This window comes from Mauremys reevesii, linkage group 10 (genome assembly GCF_016161935.1).
Source record: "Mauremys reevesii isolate NIE-2019 linkage group 10, ASM1616193v1, whole genome shotgun sequence".
In the NCBI taxonomy this organism is placed as follows: Eukaryota; Metazoa; Chordata; order Testudines; family Geoemydidae; genus Mauremys; species Mauremys reevesii.
Window position 1 is genome coordinate 19,646,609 of NC_052632.1, and position 19,878 is coordinate 19,666,486.

The 19,878-nt window shown below is 38.3% G+C and overlaps 2 protein-coding genes across 6 annotated transcripts in view; both read left to right on the top strand.

The window, feature by feature from the left end:
• Window positions 1-14,672, top strand: part of SECISBP2L (SECIS binding protein 2 like) — a 42,453-nt gene extending 27,781 nt beyond the window's left edge. The window contains exons 13-18 of the mRNA XM_039492382.1: window positions 146-278; window positions 1,934-2,096; window positions 2,784-3,004; window positions 3,710-3,864; window positions 8,686-8,905; window positions 10,099-14,672. Coding sequence (XP_039348316.1) covers window positions 146-278; window positions 1,934-2,096; window positions 2,784-3,004; window positions 3,710-3,864; window positions 8,686-8,905; window positions 10,099-10,772 — 1,566 coding nt within the window. The 3' untranslated portion in view covers window positions 10,773-14,672. The remainder of the gene's footprint in view (window positions 1-145; window positions 279-1,933; window positions 2,097-2,783; window positions 3,005-3,709; window positions 3,865-8,685; window positions 8,906-10,098) is intronic.
• A 2,741-nt stretch (window positions 14,673-17,413) lies between these two features.
• The window catches only part of SHC4 (SHC adaptor protein 4), a 65,552-nt gene continuing 63,087 nt past the window's right edge, over window positions 17,414-19,878 (top strand). For 2 of the 5 annotated variants that reach the window (XM_039490708.1, XM_039490710.1), the window contains exon 1: window positions 17,502-17,617. In XM_039490708.1, the coding sequence (XP_039346642.1) occupies window positions 17,552-17,617 (66 nt within the window). In that variant the 5' untranslated portion in view covers window positions 17,502-17,551. The other 3 variants (XM_039490711.1, XM_039490716.1, XM_039490713.1) reach the window with 3 other exon arrangements.

Sequence of the window (19,878 nt, forward strand, 5' to 3'; positions counted from 1 at the left end):
TTCACTTTCAGGAACAAAAAGGCTCTAAAACAAACTTGATGATTTTTTCCCCCATTTCTGTGTGAGGGAAGCTTCTCACCTCATTGTAGCAATCTGTAATACTTACAGGTTTCTAATTGATTGAAAATTAGTACCTTGTTCCTAGATTATTTTAAAAGAGAGAGAAGAAAAGAAAGGACGCTTATCTGCAGATCACAGTCTTCTGGGATCTGATGAACAGAAAGAGGTGCATGTATGTTTGACTGATGACCAGTCTCAGGAGTTAACCTCTCAAGAAGGTAAGGGTCTTCTCTTGTTTTAGGATTTTTAAAAAGAATTGTTTTAAATTGAAGTGTCTGTACATTTTTTAAAAATATTCTTGATTGCTTTTATTTTTAACATGTAACAAAGTCCGTTACTATTAGCTTGTTATACATTTTATGGTCAGCTATTTCCCTTATGAAAGAATGGAAATTAGATGAAAAAGACCTATTTGAGGCCATTTTGTCCATCCCTCAACTATTCAAGATTCTCATGTGCTTTGTCAGGTCTAGTTTTTTCAAATAAATCAGTCTTCCACTTTCCATTTTGACACTTTCCCTGTAATAGACCTTAATTTGGAAGCTTTTCTGATATTTGGCCATAACCTAAACTTACTCAGTGTCACCCATTTACTCCTAGTTTACCTTGAACTTCTGCTGTGTGGGACATTGGAGTCAGTTCTTTGGTATTTGGAGTTTTGTAAATGTTTAAAACCTCCCTTTTAGCCAGACTTTTAATCTTGATTTAAAAATTGGTTCCAACAAATACTTAAATTTCTTGTTAGCTTTATAGTTCTCATAGTCCTAGGTAATTGAGTATTGTAGTCTACTAGTTTGTTTTTTGTTAAATAATACTTCTGACTTTGCTGTCACGTTCCTAGGGAGTTAAAATAGAAATTTCAAGGGCCAGATCGTCAGCTGATCTACATTTGCGTAGTTTTATTTATTTCAGTGACCACAGATTTTCTATACCAGTTTATACAAACTGAGAATCTGATGCCAAATGTAGATTAGTAATATGTTGTGTTTTTTCTGAGTGTTAGTCGGTAGTTAAAAGCACCTGACACAGCTTTCATAAGGCATGAATTTGGGATAGAAGAACTTGAAAAAGTGCAGCAGTCCAGTTAACATGTTTCCCTGGACTAGTTGTGCCCATCAAATTTGGGCTGGAAATCTTGTTAGAACAGGCTTTCTCGTGATACTTCTGGTCCTCCTGCTTTTGGTAGGGCCAAAAAAAGCATGAAAACCCAGACTTTTCAAATCACCTTCTAGTGCTCCCTCTTCTGTCTAAAATCAGCAAGTACAGAGGCATATGCAATATGGGGGAAGATGCAAGTTTAGTGCCAAGTCATTTGAACTCATGCAAACTATTTGAACTTTTGCTAAGACTATGGTTAATTCTTGAACAAGGAAAGGAACATCCAAAGCTGTCAGCCACTACCTCTTTGATATGGAGATTTGTGACCCATATTGTGGTGATATGGTAATTGTAATGAGTGATACTCTAAAGATTGCTAGGACAGCAAGGATGTATTTAATGTTAAAAGTAGCTAATGACTCTCTGGAGATCACTGTAAAGTAAAGCAGCAAAAAGACAGCATAATTTAAATGTCACACACGTTTAATTTTTGGAAGACGTTTATTCTCTTCAGGTAGTTCTTGTTTCACTCGTATTCTCAAATACTTTTTTTTTTTAAAAGAGAGCTCAAATGTACTAATTGAATGCATATTCAAATATCATTAAAGTGGTTTACCTGACAGCTATTAAGTGCCTGAAATTTGTAATATATGTCCTGCTCTCTGATTTTTACATATGAGTGGCAGATGAGTTCCCTATGTTAAACTATACTGCTTTTTATATATAAATGCATTTCATACTTTAGACGTTTCAAAGCTTTTTTCATTTCTTTCAGAACCGGGGCTAAGTATGCCTAGTGATACTTCACTCTCTCCAGCAAGTCAGAACTCTCCATATTGCATGACTCCAGTGTCACAAGGCTCACCTGCCAGTTCAGGGATAGGTAGTCCAATGGCATCTTCAACAATCACTAAAATTCACAGCAAGAGATTTAGAGAGTAAGCGCTTTGAATTACTCAACTTGAATTCTAAAGGTGTATTCTAGTCAAATGTATTTTCTAACTGTATTTGAATGTATTGAACTCTTATAAGTTGTCGGTGAACTTAAGTTAGCCTATCCCCCATGTAAAAAAAGTACTACTCCCTGGCGCTTTGCACCCTCTGTTTCCTACTTGCTTCTCATGGGGCAGGTTAAATTATTTCTTAGGGATTGTCTTCAGCTACGATGCTGCTTTTAAGAAATAGAGTAGGCAGAAAAGTCATTTCAAATGAAGGGCAACTTTGAGTTTGGGGAACTGGAAACTCTGCTACAATCCACCCCTACTACAGTGGAATTACCACTAACCAGTGCTCGAAAGCACCCCTTATTGATTATCAAATTTGATCAAGGAATAATGAATTGTAAAATATAAGTGTGTATGAGCTATCCTCTTTAAGTTGTGGGCTCTGGGTAGGTGGGTTGTATCCTGACAATATATTTCACTGTGGTTTCATTTTAAACACTTTCAGAATATCCTTATGTTGTTTTAGGTGTACAGTTCTTTAACTTCTAAAAAATGTATTTAGTATACTTGGAACAAGTAACAAAAAATTTATTTCTGCCAAAAATCATTTAAAGGCACATAGCAATGAGAGAGACTGCTGATTTGCTATATGCTAAAATGTGGTGGTTTCTGAATTGACAGGTATTGTAATCAAGTTCTAAGTAAAGAAATAGACGAGTGTGTGACTTTGCTATTGCAAGAGCTTGTCAGCTTCCAGGAACGCATTTACCAAAAGGACCCCATGAGAGCTAAAGCAAGGAGAAGGCTTGTTATGGGTTTGCGTGAGGTTACTAAGCACATGAAGTTAAACAAGATCAAATGTGTGATCATTTCTCCTAACTGTGAAAAAATCCAGTCAAAAGGTACAAGTGCTTTAATAAGAAATATTTTAGTGTATAGATGCTATTTGTATATTGCATTTTCCTCAACTCTACCAGTGATGCTAACCTTGTTAATCCATTATGTTGACTTCTGAGTCATTTTAAGCATTTCCATGCTGTCCCATAAGCATGACAGGTCATCTTTCACTTCCATTGTAAAGCTGCCACACTCTGCTTTGGGTCCATTTCTTTAACTACAGGAACTAGTGGGGCAGGAATTGCGCCTTCCTGTATGTGGGACTGGGGACTGGGCCTACTATATTTTGCACACTATGGGAATGCAAATGGTAACTTCCTGAGATATGTAAGAGAAAGAAAAGGTCTATTAAGAAACAGAGAATCCAGTTTCATAAAGTTTCTGCTTTAGTAGTCCTAGTGTATAACATGGCACCATTAGAGGGTTCGGAGCATTGTTAGATGTACAGATTAACTGATCATATTCAGTAAATAACAGACTTGACTGTACTTTAATAAAACAAGCAAATTTACTGCATGTGCACTGCATTCAAAGCCTTACTGCTTTCTTGGCAGTACATGGTTTAATCTACATATCTGGTGGCTAACTATGTGTACTAAAGTTTTAGCTGATAGCCACTGACAAAAACTGTGGAATACTGGATTGGACCAAAGTGCATTATTAAGATGACTGTTCTAAGCTTTAGCTTTGTGTTATTTTTTTCTCCTAAGGTGGATTGGATGAAGCTCTGTATAACGTAATAGCCATGGCACGAGAGCAAGAGATTCCTTTTGTCTTTGCACTTGGACGTAAAGCTCTTGGTCGTTGTGTGAACAAGCTAGTTCCTGTTAGTGTGGTGGGAATCTTCAACTATTCTGGTGCTGAGGTAAGCAATTCATTTCTGAATAAATAATGCCATTTCAATTTTTTTCTCATGTAATACGTGTTTACAAACTTTTTTCACTGCACTTGGGCTCACAAGCTAACTGTAATGCATGCATGCATACGTACATACAGAGTGTTGACTGGCATTGGATGCCAATTTTATCTTGGCCTATTTATTCTAAAGTTGCTTATCTCTTTAAATTTGACACGCTGCCCTGTCAGTTTTGTGATGTCAGATTTGTCACCCCTTCTTCCTCTAAAACTTTGGAACATGCTGGCAGACATCTCTTGAAGTGCCAGCTGAAATGACCTGGAATGTCCAGGATTGTAGGGCATGCCAGCATCTTGAAGTAAGGCAGCTGTTGGACTGTTATAAAGATTAAGAGGTGGTCTTGGGATGCCTCAAAGGAGCACTGGTATCAGGGGCATCTACCTGCTACCTAAAATCCCCATATTTCATCAAAGGTGTATGCTTCTGCTTCATTGGGTCAACACACCTTGGGAGGGTTGTGGGTTGCCATCATATTAGATGTGACCTGTGCATGTATCAAATCATCCTGGCCTGTGATCATCCTGGCGGGTGAGATGGCACTCAGGGTCACATGTCCATCTCTCTCCCTCCCCAGCCCCTTTCCCTGGTTTTAACTGATTTGCTTGTACTGAGCATGCTGAATAACATCTGCTGAAACTGCTGCCCTCACTCTGCCCTTATTTATGCCCACGCACTGTCGGCAGATACAGATAGTCTCTGCCTGTGATATAACCACTCCAGCCCTGCAGGTACAGCTCATCTACTGCCTGCACTAAAACTAGGGTGATGAGCTTTTCCTCCATCTGTTGGGGAAAACAGTGAGGAAAAAAGCCATTTTTTGAAAATAAAATAGAACAAAAACTGTATCTCATGTTGTAAACACATTTATTCTTTAAAAATTAAAAAGGGCACTCATTGTCTAAAATGAAAAGCTTGCAATTCTAAGGGAAATATAATCAAATTCTCATTCAAACTAATTAGGCCTACCACTCTTCTTTTGTCTGCTCTCAGGTATGTTACAGATTCCACAACCCACTGATTTTTTTTCCAGCTTCATGCCTATGAAGTTTCAACCAAAGCAGTCAGAGTGTGCCAAAAACACACTCAGTTAATAACTAAGTTGCCCGGAGAGGCATGTGAGAGTCTTCTAAAAATTGACAAGTCTTAATATCTGTTCTGACATCCGTGACTTTACTTACTTAGTGGATGCAACAAACTGTGACAAACAAAGAAAGAGGTTTGGGGTATAAATGTGATTCTTCCATTTTAAAGCTAGATGATAATGGGAAAAACTCAGGATTAATCATAGGATTGGAAGGGACCTCGAGAGGTCATCTAGTCCAGTTCCCTGCACTCCTGGCCGGACTGAGTATTATCTAGACCATTCCTGACGGGTTTGTTTAACCTGCTCATAAAAAATCTCCAATGATGGAGATTCCACAACCTCCCTAGGCAATTTATTCCAGTGCTTAACCACCCTGACAGTTAGGAAGTTTTTCCTAATGTTCAACCTAAACCTCCCTTGCTGCAATTTAAGCCCATTGCTTCTTGTCCTATCCCCAGAGGTTAAGAAGAACAATTCTTCTCCCTCCTACTTGTAACAACCTTTTATGTACTTGAAAACTGTTATGTCCCCTTTCAGTCTTCTCTTCTCCAGACTAAACAAACCCAGTTTTTTCAACCTTCCCTGAAAGGTCATGTTTTCTAGAACTTTAATCATTTTTTGTTGCTCTTCTCTGGACTTTCTCCAATTTGTCCACATCTTTCCTGAAATCTGGCACCCAGAATTGGACACAATACTTCACTTGAGGCCTAATCAGCGCAGAATAGAGTTGAAGAATTACTTCTCGTGTCTTGCTTACAACACTCCTGCTAATACATCCCATTTTGAATTTTAACCCTATCCTCCAAAGCACTTGCAACCCCTCCCAGCTTGGTAATTGTGCACAAACTTTATAAGTGTACTCTCTATACCATTATATAAATCATTGATGAACATACTGAATAGAACCGGACCCAGAACTGATCCCTGCGGGATCCCACTCATAATGCCCTTCCTGCATGACTGTGAACCACTGATAACTATTCTCTGGGAACAAAAACAGCGAGGAGTCCTTGTGGTACCTTAGAGACTAACAAATGTATTTGGGCATAAGCTTTACCACTCTGATACCTGTCACTGGGAACAATTTATCCAACCAGTTTTGCACCCACCTTACAGTAGCTCCATCTAGAAGTTGAATTAGCATAATTGTTGTTAGCTTGAATTGGTTATGTTGTCTGTCAGCATCATGGGTTGAGCTCAGAACATGGAGACTTGGTAATGAAATGTCTCACCTCCTTTGAATAAAGTTTTTTTACTTTTTCCTGGGTTTCCAGTTCTAGATTAAATAAATTAGGTCAGATGCCTTTTTGAGTCTGAGACAGTTTTTTACCTTGCTGTCTGACCATATTACTCTGACACTTCATTTTCTTTTGTAACCTTTTAGTGCATCTCTCTAGTAGTCCCTTGTTTGTATCAGCCATTGGCTGCTGTCTGATCAAAAGTCCTCCTCACCCTCAGTCTCAGTGTAAGTTTCACCGTACTTAAAGTAGTTGGATGCAAATGTAGAGATAGTCTTCCTATGAGTTCCACTAAGTGTTGTTGGGAAGCCTGGGTATATGTATCCTTTTTCAGTCAACTAACCCATAAGGTGGCTGATGGTTACAGAAGAATGTTAAACTTCCACAGTGTGTGTTAGGACTACATTAGGTGTTGCTACTTTCTAAACAAGGCTTAAATAGTGCACTGAGCACCCATGTACTTCAAAGGCAGTCATCCTGAAGTTTTCCTATCATTTCATTTTATTTTCATTTTCTGAGCAAACAGGAAAGCCTATATGCATTCTTGGATGGCATCTTCAGCAATTTGGGCACAGTATTCTAACGTTCTCTTTTCAGATGTATGAACACAATCTTCCCTATATGGATGCCAGCATCCATATATTTTTGGGTCATTTGGTAATCACTAAAACTTAATCACTCATTTACAGTATTGATCAGCAGCTTTCACATTTACAACAGCTGGAATGAGAAACAGACACTGAATTTAGCACCTGGTAGACTGAAAAATAAGATGAGTTGTCCTACTCCTTCAAGAGCTATATGTAATCAGATACCCTCCTCCTCCTTTCCACCACCTGCCAGAAGTTTCTAGGAAGCCAGTCTCCTCTAACTGGTCACAGTACCATCCATAGATCTGGTGCTGGAAATGGGGGTGCTGCCACACCACCTGGCTTGAAGTGGTTTGTATCATATACAAGGTTTACAGTTTGGTTCAATGTTTCTCAGCACCCCCACTATAAAAATCATTCCTGCACCCTTGCCAGTGACAGTAGATTTCTAGTCTACTTTCCTTCCTTACCCCCCAAATCCCACTGGCTGTGTATTCTCTGGGTAGAATGGAGGGTGCAGCATGGGGGAATGGAACAGGCTTTTCATATCCCTGACTAAAACTGTAGGATTACTGATAGCTCTTGATGCCCGAGGCCTGGAATTTTTGACAGGCAACTCATCGATTGTACCATGAATGCTGGCATCAAGAAGTTAAAGATGCTGAGGTGACAGCAGTTTTGTCCTCACAATAATAGAAATGGTGGCACTTATTGGTGTTAACCTGTCTCTCTTCTGATAAAGTATAAAGGATTTGTAGTTTACTACATGTACCTGTTACCATTATGTGTAACATGACCAGTTTGTGTTGCGCATGTTTATTTAATTTTACATTGTGACTATTTGAAATTGAACATGTAATTATTTCTGCCTAACTGAACTTGTTTCAGGTATTGTAGCATGTACTGTAACTTAAACCACTTAACAGTTGAGCAGTTAACAATATTTTTCTCAAGATGTAAAGTTTTTAATAAACATATTGATGGGGTGGAAACAAAATTACCAGCAGTGAGTGTGCTAAAACAGCTAGCCACAGACAGTATTGAATTTTAGATCATGTTACATCCTTTGTTGCGTGCTAAGGAAGGAAGTGCCCATTAAATACTTAAATTGTCATTCATCTTTTGTTCTAACATATATTTGGAAAGAGATTTAATATCAAGTGCGGGCCAGTAATGGAAAACGTCATTAAATATTCATTTTACTGGCTCCATATGTTTATGGTGGTTTCTTTGGTGCAAAAATAAGACTGCTGTTCTAATCAGAGGTTTCCTTGAACACGTGATACCATCTTTTGCTAAGCCTGGGTTGCAAGATGTTGTGACATCCCACTGAAAAGGGCTAAAAGCTTGATATTGTAGATAATCCATATCTAAAGTGCCATAATATAATAGGCTCAAACCTATTAATCATTGCACAAAATAAAACCTGATTAGATCTGTGCCATTGGGAAGCAAAGACTAATAGTGAGACGAAAGGGGCTTAAGATGACAAAAATTAGTAACTATGTTTTTATTATAAAGGGAAAATTCTGCAAGACTGAGTTTTATCATTTGGGATTTTAGGCTGAGTGAACTCTTCCTGTGAGTCTGCAAACAATGCAGGAAGGCAGTGTTCTTTCCCTCCTACCATGCTTCATCAGAAATAACCCCAGCAAAAACTTGAGCTGTATAAATGCAGAGGCATCCTTAAAATGAAACTTAGAGCATGACTGATTATTGCCCCAAATAAAGGGCACACTCTCTTTGACTAGACGGGCTTTTGGGTTGCATGTACAGGACCTGTTAATAAAAGGGAAAATGTGTCAAGTGAAAATGTTCATGAAGAAAGTAACAAATATGAAAATGTCTTCATATTTAGAGCCTGTTTAATAAGTTGGTCTCGCTGACTGAGGAGGCCAGAAAGGCATACAGAGATATGGTTGCATCAATGGAGCAGGAGCAGGCAGAAGAGGCCTTAAAGAATGTTAAGAAGGCACCCCATCACATGGGTCATTCTCGTAATCCCTCTGCGGCAAGTGCTATTTCATTCTGTAGTGTTATTTCAGAGCCCATATCTGAAGTGAATGAGAAAGAATATGGTAAGTATTAAAAACGTATATTTATATTACATAACATAAAGTGGAAATAGCTATAAATATTAAACTATAGGTAGAAAAAAATTATCCCAATACTTCCCAGTCTAGAATATATTCCACACCTTAGAGAAGGTGATCCAAAATTGGTTAGGCTCTTGGGGTGAGACTGAGTAGTCTTCTGGGGAAGTTCTTCTAGAACTGACCACATAAAAATAATGGCGTTGGCCCTAATCCTCAGATGTGTTCCAAATACTTTGTTGATACAAAGCATCCCTAAAGCCAACCACAGGAGGATCACTTCGGTTGCAGAGGGATTCTCTGTGGTATTGAGCTGGTATATGAAGGCCAGTGGTGAGATTTGAACAGGGGGTTGTGTGTATAGGGCAGAATGAAGGAGGATGACTGGGGAAGTGAAGAGATGAGAGGTAGAAAGGAGCTAAATTATTTAGGTCTTTGAAGACTAGAGCAGTTTGCTTAAATTTGTTGTTGAAGTTGAAGGGAAGCCAGTGAAGGGTTGAAGAGTTGTCAAGGTCTGAGCAACCTACAAGATTGATTTATGCCTCAACTCTTAAGTACACATAGTGTAACAGCTGGGATAGTAGCAGTTGAGAATGAAATACTTGTCTAACCTAGGTCAAGTTGTTAATAGAATTGCTGATTTTTTTTTTCCCTGAGCACCACTTTACTGAAAATAATGCCTTGATTACTTGGAGTGTGTTTGTTTGTTTTTTAATTTTATGATCTACCTTAGAGGTTGTTTTTTTTAACTTCTTGTTCAGAATGCAACAGCTATTAACAGACACCAGCAGGATGATGATTAATACTATTTTGGCAAATTACCATGGGATTCTGGCACTGACAGTAAAACCCCACTGCGTGGTCTCCCCACACACCATCAGCCGTGCCATTTGTTACTGAGTGTAGTGCTGAAGCAAGCACATCAACACTTTTTTTTATTCAGAAAAAAATGAGTTTGAGAATCTCTTTAAGCATGGAACAGTTTTTTCTGCTCTTGGTTTTTTTCAAACTGTTCACTGTGTGATCATGTTTGGACAAGTATAGTGTTACATGCACATGTCTCCCTTTTATGCTTTTTACTTGAACAAGATCTTAGGATGTTTTTTAATTGTGTAAATGTTTTAAAAATTCTCTAAGCTGTCAGTTTTCTGATGAGCTTATGGTGTCTTGATTTGCAGAAACAAACTGGCGAAACATGGTGGAAACATCTGATGGGTTAGAAACCTCTGAAAATGAGAGAGAGTCCTCATTTAAGACAACTGCACCAGAAAAATCTAGCAGTGCTCAAATTGAGAAAGCAACTGTTAATAAACGGCCACCTACAGCTACAACCGGAACTACCTCAACTGCAAGTCACGGAAAATCCTTGCCAAGTGACAAAGAAGAGGTGAAGCCAGATGACAATCTGGAGTGGGCCTCACAGCAGAGTACAGAGACAGGATCTTTGGATGGCAGCTGTCGTGATCTTTTGAATTCCTCCATGACCAGTACCACCAGTACCCTTGTACCAGGAATGCTTGAAGAAGAGGAGGAGGATGACGACGAAGATGATGAGGATTACACCCATGAACCTATATCGGTAGAGGTTCAACTTAATAGCAGAATTGAATCTTGGGTCTCAGAGACCCAAAGAACTATGGAAACCCTTCAACTTGGGAAGACCCTTAGTGGTGCAGAGGGAGACAATGTAGAACAAAGTGAAGAGGAAGAGAGAGAAACTCCTGAGCAGGTAGATCCAGTAATTGATAGTGAGGAATGGACAACTGATAAGCACACAAGTAATGCCCAACATAAGCCCACGATCAGCAATTCTCTGAATAAAGAACACACAGATTCCAATTCCATGTTGTAAAAATAAGCACAAACTCAGGAACTCTTTAAAATTATAATTAACTGTTGTAAGGGTTGCAGCCATTACTTTGTATGCTTCATCTCAACATTTTGCACTGTTTAACATTTAATGTATGTATTTAATTCACAACAAATATTTGTAGCTGTCTTTTGTTAATTGTTTCATTAAAACCTATAGTTTAGCTTTTAATCAGTATCTGTGTATTTCCCAGAATTGAAACCATCTGTGTAAAAATCTCAGTCAGTAATAGATATTCACTTGAGCTTCTTTTGTAAACGGAGAAACTATTTATAAACGACCAATTGTAAGCAAAAATCTTCTTAAATTTGACTGTTTATCTTTTTTTCAACACATGAGCTGATCTATGTTTTAAGACTTGCAACGGTTACCAACATTTTGCATTGCTGATACCCCAATCATTTTAACCTGATTGGCCATAATTTTCTAATTATACCCAGAAATAATAATAATAAAAAAAGGCTTCTCTATAAAGAGAAGCCAGAAAAATCCAAAAACATTTTTCTTGCAGTCAAAAGGAAGAGGAGATTACCGAGAAATGTATGCATGATTCTTATGCTAAGACAGATGCAGCTTTTAGTTGGGTGTCTGAGGATATATTACAAAAGATGCAGACTGTAATGAGATGGTTACAGTATACTAGAATAACTTTAACCCAAAACCACAATAGCAAAATAATTGTAGTTAATGTATGTTTGCTTTTTTCCAATGAAATACTAAAAAAAAAAAAAAATTCACTGTGTGCAGAGTCACAGTAAGGGAACCATGTTGTTCTTAGTAACTGACTGCTTCCTTATTCTTTCACTTACCTCAGGAATGCTGATGTGCATCATTTTATTTACATTAAATAAAACAGGCATAAGTGATCTGAGTATTTAACGGTAAGTGTGACGGATATAATAGCTAAGTGTATGGTTGTGTTCACTTGCATGCTTTGATTCTGGCCACTTTTATATTAAGTTCAGGATCAATTTTAGGATTAATTCTCATTGAGAATGTGAACTCTTGTTCCTCAGTTGTAGCAGCCTAGTAGTTGACTTCTAGAGTAGTAAAGTAGTTGTTCTGGGAAGGCAGGAAAGCGCCTTGGAGTTCTGAGCGGTATCAGTGGTTCCCCCCGCAAAAAAAAGAAGCCAGAAACAAATAAGCTGCCATAGAATTATCCATGTTTGTTCCTAGTATTGAAATGAAATCCATTATCTGGTGACGAATTTATTTCAGATTGGGGATGGAGTATATTTCTAGTCCTTGCACACCAAGAGTCTGAATTTTTTAACTTTGTCCAGTACTGGCAATAAATGTACTGAAGCCATCAGCACCAAGGACTTGACTACAAGAGTAGCCAAAGAACCATTTTCATGAATAACAATTTTTCATGGCAAATATAGATTTGTTTTAATTCTACTTCATTATTCTAGACCACTTCCATTTTAAAAAAGGTAACTTTCAGTAACACAAAATAAATGGACATTTTAGTTGCACACTTAATTTACTTATTTTGGGACCAGCACTTTTTTAGTATTTGTAATACTGGTATTTCATGTTGCACTGGGAAAATCAGACTCCGGGTTTAGGAAATATCTAGTCCTGTCTTTCAGATAGTAATGAGCATTGTGGAAACGAAGAGTTTGAGTATTATGTAAATAACACTTTGGTATCTGTAGACATAGCAAATGCTATGCAGGACATTGTTGAAGAGCTGTCCTGTCATGTTCTTAGTTCCTTGATATAATCTTTCTAGATATTAGCAACAGATGTTTTACAGGAATACAAAGAGTAAAGAATGATGCCTCCTAAATATTAACCCCAATTGTTTGTACTGCAGATTTTATTGTGCATACACTTTGAAAGGTTTAGTTGATTTAGGAAATGATAGCGGTTTGAAGTGCTGACAGAGGATCAATGTTTGCCCTTGGATATGTAAGCACAGCTTCCGTCAACAACTAAAATCATCTATGCACACTAAGGATAGAATTTGACCTAGATTTTCCCAAAATGGAGAGTGGGATTACAAAAAACTATAATCATCTGTACATTTCCTTTTGCTTATTCCATGACAGTGATTCAGAGAACTCTTGATCGTGAGGTAGTAGCATTACAAAGGTTTCTTTTTCGTCTTTTCTGAACTTGGACAGTCATTTTAAGATTTTGACATTTATATCAAACAGGAGATCTACTTGTAATCTTCAACCCACTGTTTAATTGTAATTTTGCTACTGATTTCATAAGTGTATTATGAGTTCATTAAAGATGATACAGCTCATCTAGTACCTCTCTATTTGCCAGCAAACAAGGAGAATCTTTGAAAATGTGAATGATCACCTCTAGAGAGGCAAACCAAAACAGAGTAAAGGAAACCATCCATTTAGAACGTTTCCTTTTGATAAGACGAGAATGAGAGATAATTGCAAATGAAATGACTGTGTGTCTGGGAAGAGGTCCATTTGCATCTAAAATTAGGGAAGTTCCTTGCAATGTGCATCACTTAAGAGGTATAATCTTGATCTTGTGCTAATCTTGTTTCTATCAGCAACAGAAATAAAAAAGCATAACCTTTCCGATTATTTTATAGGTTATTTTATAGTGCCATGATTAATTTTTTTTAAGATAGCTGGATTTCTATTTCACTATAAAAAGCATACAATTTATTATACAGGTTGTTACACTCTAAAAAACAGATGTTTCTGGAGTTATATGACTATAGATATGTTTTTTGTTGTGAAGATTATTCAGAAAACAAATATCCATTTTTTTTCTTTCAAAGATTATTGGATTATTTAGATTTCATGCATCTGGCAAAACATGAAAAATAATGTGTGGTAGGGCATCTTTACAATGAATTGATAGAGGTGACTATGCATAGAAAGTATTTTATATAACACTGCTGGTATTTGTGCAAAAAAATGTAGGGGAAAAAAATCTGGAGAACGTAGTCCTTCATCAGACCACACTTTTTTTATTTATATATAATATATTTTTTGTCTGAGTAAGGATTAAGGTCCTGGTCCTGCAAATATGTACTTACATACTTGACTTTAGGAACACGAGTAGTCCCACGGATCTCAGCGGACCTATTGGTATGCTTAATTTAAACACCCGTGTAAGTGTTTGCAGGATTGGAACCAAACAATGACTGCAGGATTTGTCCCATATTTTTAAAATTAAAAAACTATAGAAAATGTTCTTCAATAATGCACTTGTCTGATTTCTTAACATAAAGGTGGGAGATCTCAAATGCGTATGTGGGTGAGGATTTTCACATGATTCAGTCCAGTTCTTTAACATGAAGTTTAAATTTTAATAACAGGACTTTAAATATGAATGCAAAAAAGTTTTATTGTTTGAAAAGCTGCTGTTTGCTAAAACTGTCATTAAGTATTCTCTGTGAAGTTGTGCCAACTAAGCAAAATATCCAGTTGTTTTTAATGTTGATCATATTTTAATCATTAAAATTCAGTGTGAAGATTTGTTTACAAAAACAAAAACCAGCAGAAGAAAGCCATACATGCAGCCTATATGGGTTTTTAGCCATCCCTTCCACACACAATGAAATGTAAGAATGTCTAACTTGAAATTTATACTGAGTGATAACACTGAAATTAGCAACCCAGTTGGCACAGCCCACCTTCTAAATGTCATAAATGGTTCATATATTTTTAATAGATTCTAATAAGATAAACTGTTAATCTTTAATGTCTAACTTTTGTAGCAACACTTGGTTAAACAGTAGAAAATTATTATAAAAGATGAAGGGTTTTGTTTTCTTTTTTGCTGTATGAAGGATAATTGTTCGATCTACCATACTTTTTTGGAGTAATAGCTTTTTTTGCACTATGTAAATACTAGTGGGGATTCTTCCATAACTAATAAAAGTGATTGTAGAAATCTCTTACTACAGTGATATATTCATTTACCAATTGCAATGTCCTTATTACTTGTCTGTTCCAAAACTTCACCAGCACTATATACTGCCTAGCACTTTAGTTCTGATTAAGTATGAAGATTTGTTGCTGCTTTTCCTGGCAGGTACCAGTGTTTGTTTTTTCTGTAGCTTGTCCACCAGGTGGTAGTGTGCATGGTATCTTTATAGTTTGCCTCCTTGGAAATAAACAGTGTACCAGCTAGACATTGTTCCCAAGTGCAGAGTTCATTACTGGGAAAGTCTCTTGGTTGGCTCTCTTTGGTTTCCTTCACCGAAATGTTTCCAGGTAAAACAACCTGTTTAAAGATTTTGTATCATAGGAGACATATATTTTGGTCACTTACAAATTTGAAAAGAAAACTCAAGTGAAAACTCTTAAGTTCCTTGCAGAAGTTCTCTGTATAAGTGTAGTTTTAGTAGAATTCTTGGAACTTGCAAATTTGAAAAAAGCATCAGAAGCATCTTGTTGAAGACAAGTCCTAAATCTGAACTACACATTTTCGGGATGAAGTAAAGTTGGCCTTGAATGCATACAATCACCATTGAGTGTCATCCAGACAGACAAAGCAAGGCATTTAAAACCAGAGGCTGATACTCATTAACACTTCCCATTAATCTGCTCATGTCTTGGCATTATCACCGTGGCATGAAGGCAAAATACAGGTTTTCTATATAGTATGTAAAAATCTACCACTGTTCAGAAATTCCTGCAATGGAACTAATCTTGGAATTCATGTCTTGGAATTGAAATAAAACTGGGTGTGCAAAATCCAAGATGAATCTCACTTCCTGCTTAGGAGTAAAGGGGACAAAAGAAGCAGCAGATAATGACAATGTTTGGAGCCGTTGACATCTTTTGTACCATAGTGTGATGTAACATGGGGTTTTGTATTGTCCTCATCTGACCTCGGCCTAGATCTTTACATGGGGGGAGGGATAGCTGAGTGGTTTGAGCATTGGCTAAACCCAGGGTTGTGAGGTCAATCCTTGAGGAGGCCACTTAGGGATCTGGGGCAAAAAATTGGTCCTGCTAGTGAAGGCAGGGGGCTGGACTCGATGACCTTTCGAGGTCCCTTCCAGTTCTAGGAGATTGGTATATCTCCAATTATTACCTTTATTACTTCTGCATTACTGAAGATACTGTGCTAAATATCCTTTTGAAAATTTGTGCAGCTTGCATGTGGGGAGTTCCTAACTTTCCAGTGACTCATCACAACTGCTCACTTCACCTCAGCTATCAGAACTGCACCATTAACTGGTGTTGCTACTTCCATGTCCTTTGAGATTTGAATTACATTAATTCATGGTTTTCTATATATAAAATCAGGTTCATACTGTAGTTTTGCTCTTGCAGTTCTTTCATGGCTTTTGAAACTTTCTACAGAAACAATGCTTTGAAATGTCTCATGTATATTCTCAACCCAAAGGTGAATTTTGGAAAGTCCCCAGACAATATTTGGCCCTTTATGACTTACCACACTATTTCCATAGTTCAAAACAACTATTTAAATAGCTCAAAATGTTACAGACTAAAGCCCAAACTTCCCATGAGTTTAGTCCTCAGTGAGAATAACATTTTTGAGTAAATTCTGAAAATAATCAAATCTGGGCATGAAATATGAACAAAACCAAAACATCATTTCTGATTAGTCTTTTAGCATTGCTCTGAGAATGCAATTCCAGATTGGAGCACCAAACGGAAATATTTGCAATGGCCATTCAAAAAAAAGATCCAACAAACCTGTTTAATTAGATGGTTGAATTTACGCTCTGAGACATCTACTACAAGTATCTCAGTACTTCAGAGAATAACTCAAAGCACTGACCCACCACTACTCTTAAGGGCTCACATTCCAGGAAACTAGAATCTATTTTAATGAACGTTCATTAACAATAATCAAAATAGATGATATTACTTGATAGCATGCATGCAATATCCATGCTATTGCCTTTCTTTTTCTTTAAACATAGGCAGGGTAGAACTACATAATACACCGTTTTATAGGTGAGACACTTTATATTCAAGAAGTCAGGGAGCAAGTTATTCCCAGATTAACAAGAAGTCTTCCACATTTTTTAATGTTTCTACATATGAAAGTATTTACACCTTGTGCATCTGACTTTTTGTATTGCTATGTGCAAAGAGGCAGAGCTGTGGGAACAAGAGCTCTGAATTTCACTGTGTAAATTCTCCCTTATAACGTTGCAGTAATGCAGCTTTTGCTTTTAACATGAATAGTGGTTTACCAGAGAGGTACTGTTTGGCTTTTATGGGAAAGGGGTTGGTGTGTAGGGATTGATGCTGGACTAGGGTTGTATACCTGCAAATACTTCATAAAGAACCAAAATAATTCACTAGCTGATATGAAGAGCAAATCAATTCTCAGTTAGATAGTACTGTCTCAGTTTCATCTAAAAGCTATGACCAGCTACGCATCCGAAGAAGTGAGCTGCAGCTCACGAAAGCTCATGCTAAAATAAATTTGTTAGTCTTTAAGGTGCCACAAGTACTCCTGGTTTTTTTTTTTTTGTTCTGAGTTAGTATCTTAAGCATCACTATTGTATTGACAAAGCTGAGAATTTGGCATGATTTTGAAACTGGCATGTCAGATGTGTGGCTCACTGATTCAAATCACTCTAGTTATGCAACAGGCTAGCTATTGGATTTTCTTTCAGATTTTTTTTCGACCACTGCGTAGGCAAATGAGAAAACTATTTGTATAATTCTGGTACCTCCTTTTTTGTGTGTATGTGCTCAACTTCCTCAGAAGAAAGACACAGAACAGGTAACTGGTTTTGCTCCTGGTTTCTTTTCTTAGATTGCTGAGAAGTTAACTATGAAATGCAGGAGGGAACTTTCCAAGTTGGAATGCCCGGCTGCACAATTTGGACAAAACAGAATTATGCAGTTAAGTGCTATATTTAACCTTTTCCTTTGACAGCTACTTGATACCTTCTGTCAGTACAGCAGTCATTGATACACGTTCTCTATGACAGGCGGATGTGTGTGGGTGTCCATCTGGACATTATTTAAAATTTCCAGCTATCTGTAACGAGGTTAGTTCCCAAGGATAATACTTTAATGAGCAAAGAGGAGTCGAGTAATCATGGAACGCTGATACCAGACTTGCTCTTACGTGAGGACAAACAGAGGAAATGGAGCAAGCTGCACTTCCTGTAGTTTATATGTACAGAAGTGCTGTTTGTCTTTAGGTTCCCTGGGAGACCTCCTGGAGGCTATGGTGGTAACCTCATGCATGCAGGCATGGCTCTCATGCCTTATAGTATAAAAAGCATATTAGCTGTGTGTGGTGCCATCGCTTTAATTTTTCTGTAACGCTTCCTCCTCTCATCCTGTGTACTTGGCTATTTGTTTCTTGCTATCACCGTTACACAGCAACAGTGAGCTCGGCTGTGCTAGTCGTTTGATCTTTTAACAGCATGGTACTTCAAAATCTGTGCTTTTCTTGTGTATTTTAAACTATTTTCAATACAAGAGCTCTCTCTTTGGATGGCACCTTTCAGACAAGCTACAAGGGAAGGCTTTAAAACACAATTTTTAAAAAATGAATGTAAAGGTATAAGCAAGGGAGTGGGGGAATTGTTCTCTCATGGGGTGATTTTTTTTCAAGGTTGCACAGGTTACTTATGGCCCCAACTCCCTTTGACTTTCAGTGGGAGTTGGGAGCCTAGCTACCCTTTGTGCCTTTGAAAATTTTGCTTGATGAGTTTTTTAAACAGATGGTGAGTTGCTGCTTGTGAGTAAAGGAAAAGCTGCTCCGGATGGCAGAAGCTGTAAAGAATTCTCTCATACCAAACAAGGCTGTGGAGGGATGAGGTGGGGGGATTGTTTCTACAGGAACAGAGGGAGCGAGAAGAGGAAAAGCACGGCAGTCTCTAAAACGTCCCTACCATTACAGCGATCTTTCTGATTCCCATAGTATCTACATTGCATTAAACCAACCCCAACCCCAACCCTAGGGCTAAGATAGCAAACGTGCTGACCCTCCGGAGCATGGGGAGGTGCTGTGACTAGTCATCTGCACTAGGAATACATTCTCTAACACTTGCTAGGTAGCCATCACCAGCCCAGCTGCCTGGACACTGGGAAAGGTTAGTTTTTCAGTATGTGTATTTGAGTGTTCTCAAACTTGTATTTTAATTAAGAAATTATGCATATTTTTAATGGTCACATCTAAGCAAGGGTGGCACTTTACCATATAATATCAAATACCAGTGCAGGAGTAAGTGGTGGTTCTTTGGAAATCATTGTTTCTTATTTCCTCTGGAATTGGCCCCAGTCATGTAGTGCTCTTGCTGAACCTTGCTCCCTTGTGGAGCTGACACTGCCTAGCTGAAGCTACTTTGTCATCCTGCTGAATTTGTTCCTGTTTTCAGGATTGGTTGTTGAGTTTTTTTAGCCAGTAACAGAGCTTTGATAACTAATTCTAAAAAAGCAAAGAACACACCAACCTGTAGTGTCCTTATTTGTCCTTCAGTCCTTATGTGCCCTCCAGTTGCCTTGGGTTGTATGTCCTGGACCGCACTGTAAGTGTATCAAATCTGTAGTAGATTTAAGAAGTGAAGAGGGCCTGGATGGCCTCTCAGTACACCACAAGGGTAGGCTCAGACAGGCTCCAATTGTACCTACCAGGGGCGGCTCCAGGCCCCAGCACGCCAAGCACATGCTTGGGACGGCAAGCCACTGGGGGCGCTCTGCCGGTCACTGCGAGGGCAGCAGGCAGCCTGCCTTCGGCAGCTTGCCTGCAGAGGGTCCGCAGCTTCGGGAGGAGTGGATCAACCTGCCTAGAGCCGCCCCTGGTACCTACTAGCTAGGCAGTAGATGCTGTATTTGCTCTGCAGGAAGCCTGTGCTGTTTTGAGCACTTGGCACGTGACAATCAACATAGATTGGTTTTAATTTGATCTCTTTGGTTGGGCTCCTTGTTGCTTAGATTTTGTGTGGCCATCCCCTGGCTGGCTTCCTACTCACAGGATGTGCTGAAGTTATATCACCAGCTGTCACTGCAAATCTGTGGGGTTCTTAGTGTGTTGATTTCCTATCTGCTACTTCTACTTAAGGGTGTCTGCATGTCCTTCCAGTATATGGCTAGTTCTGTAGCTTCTTGTTGGCCTCAAATAGCAGGCCCAAGAAACCTGTTACCTCTAT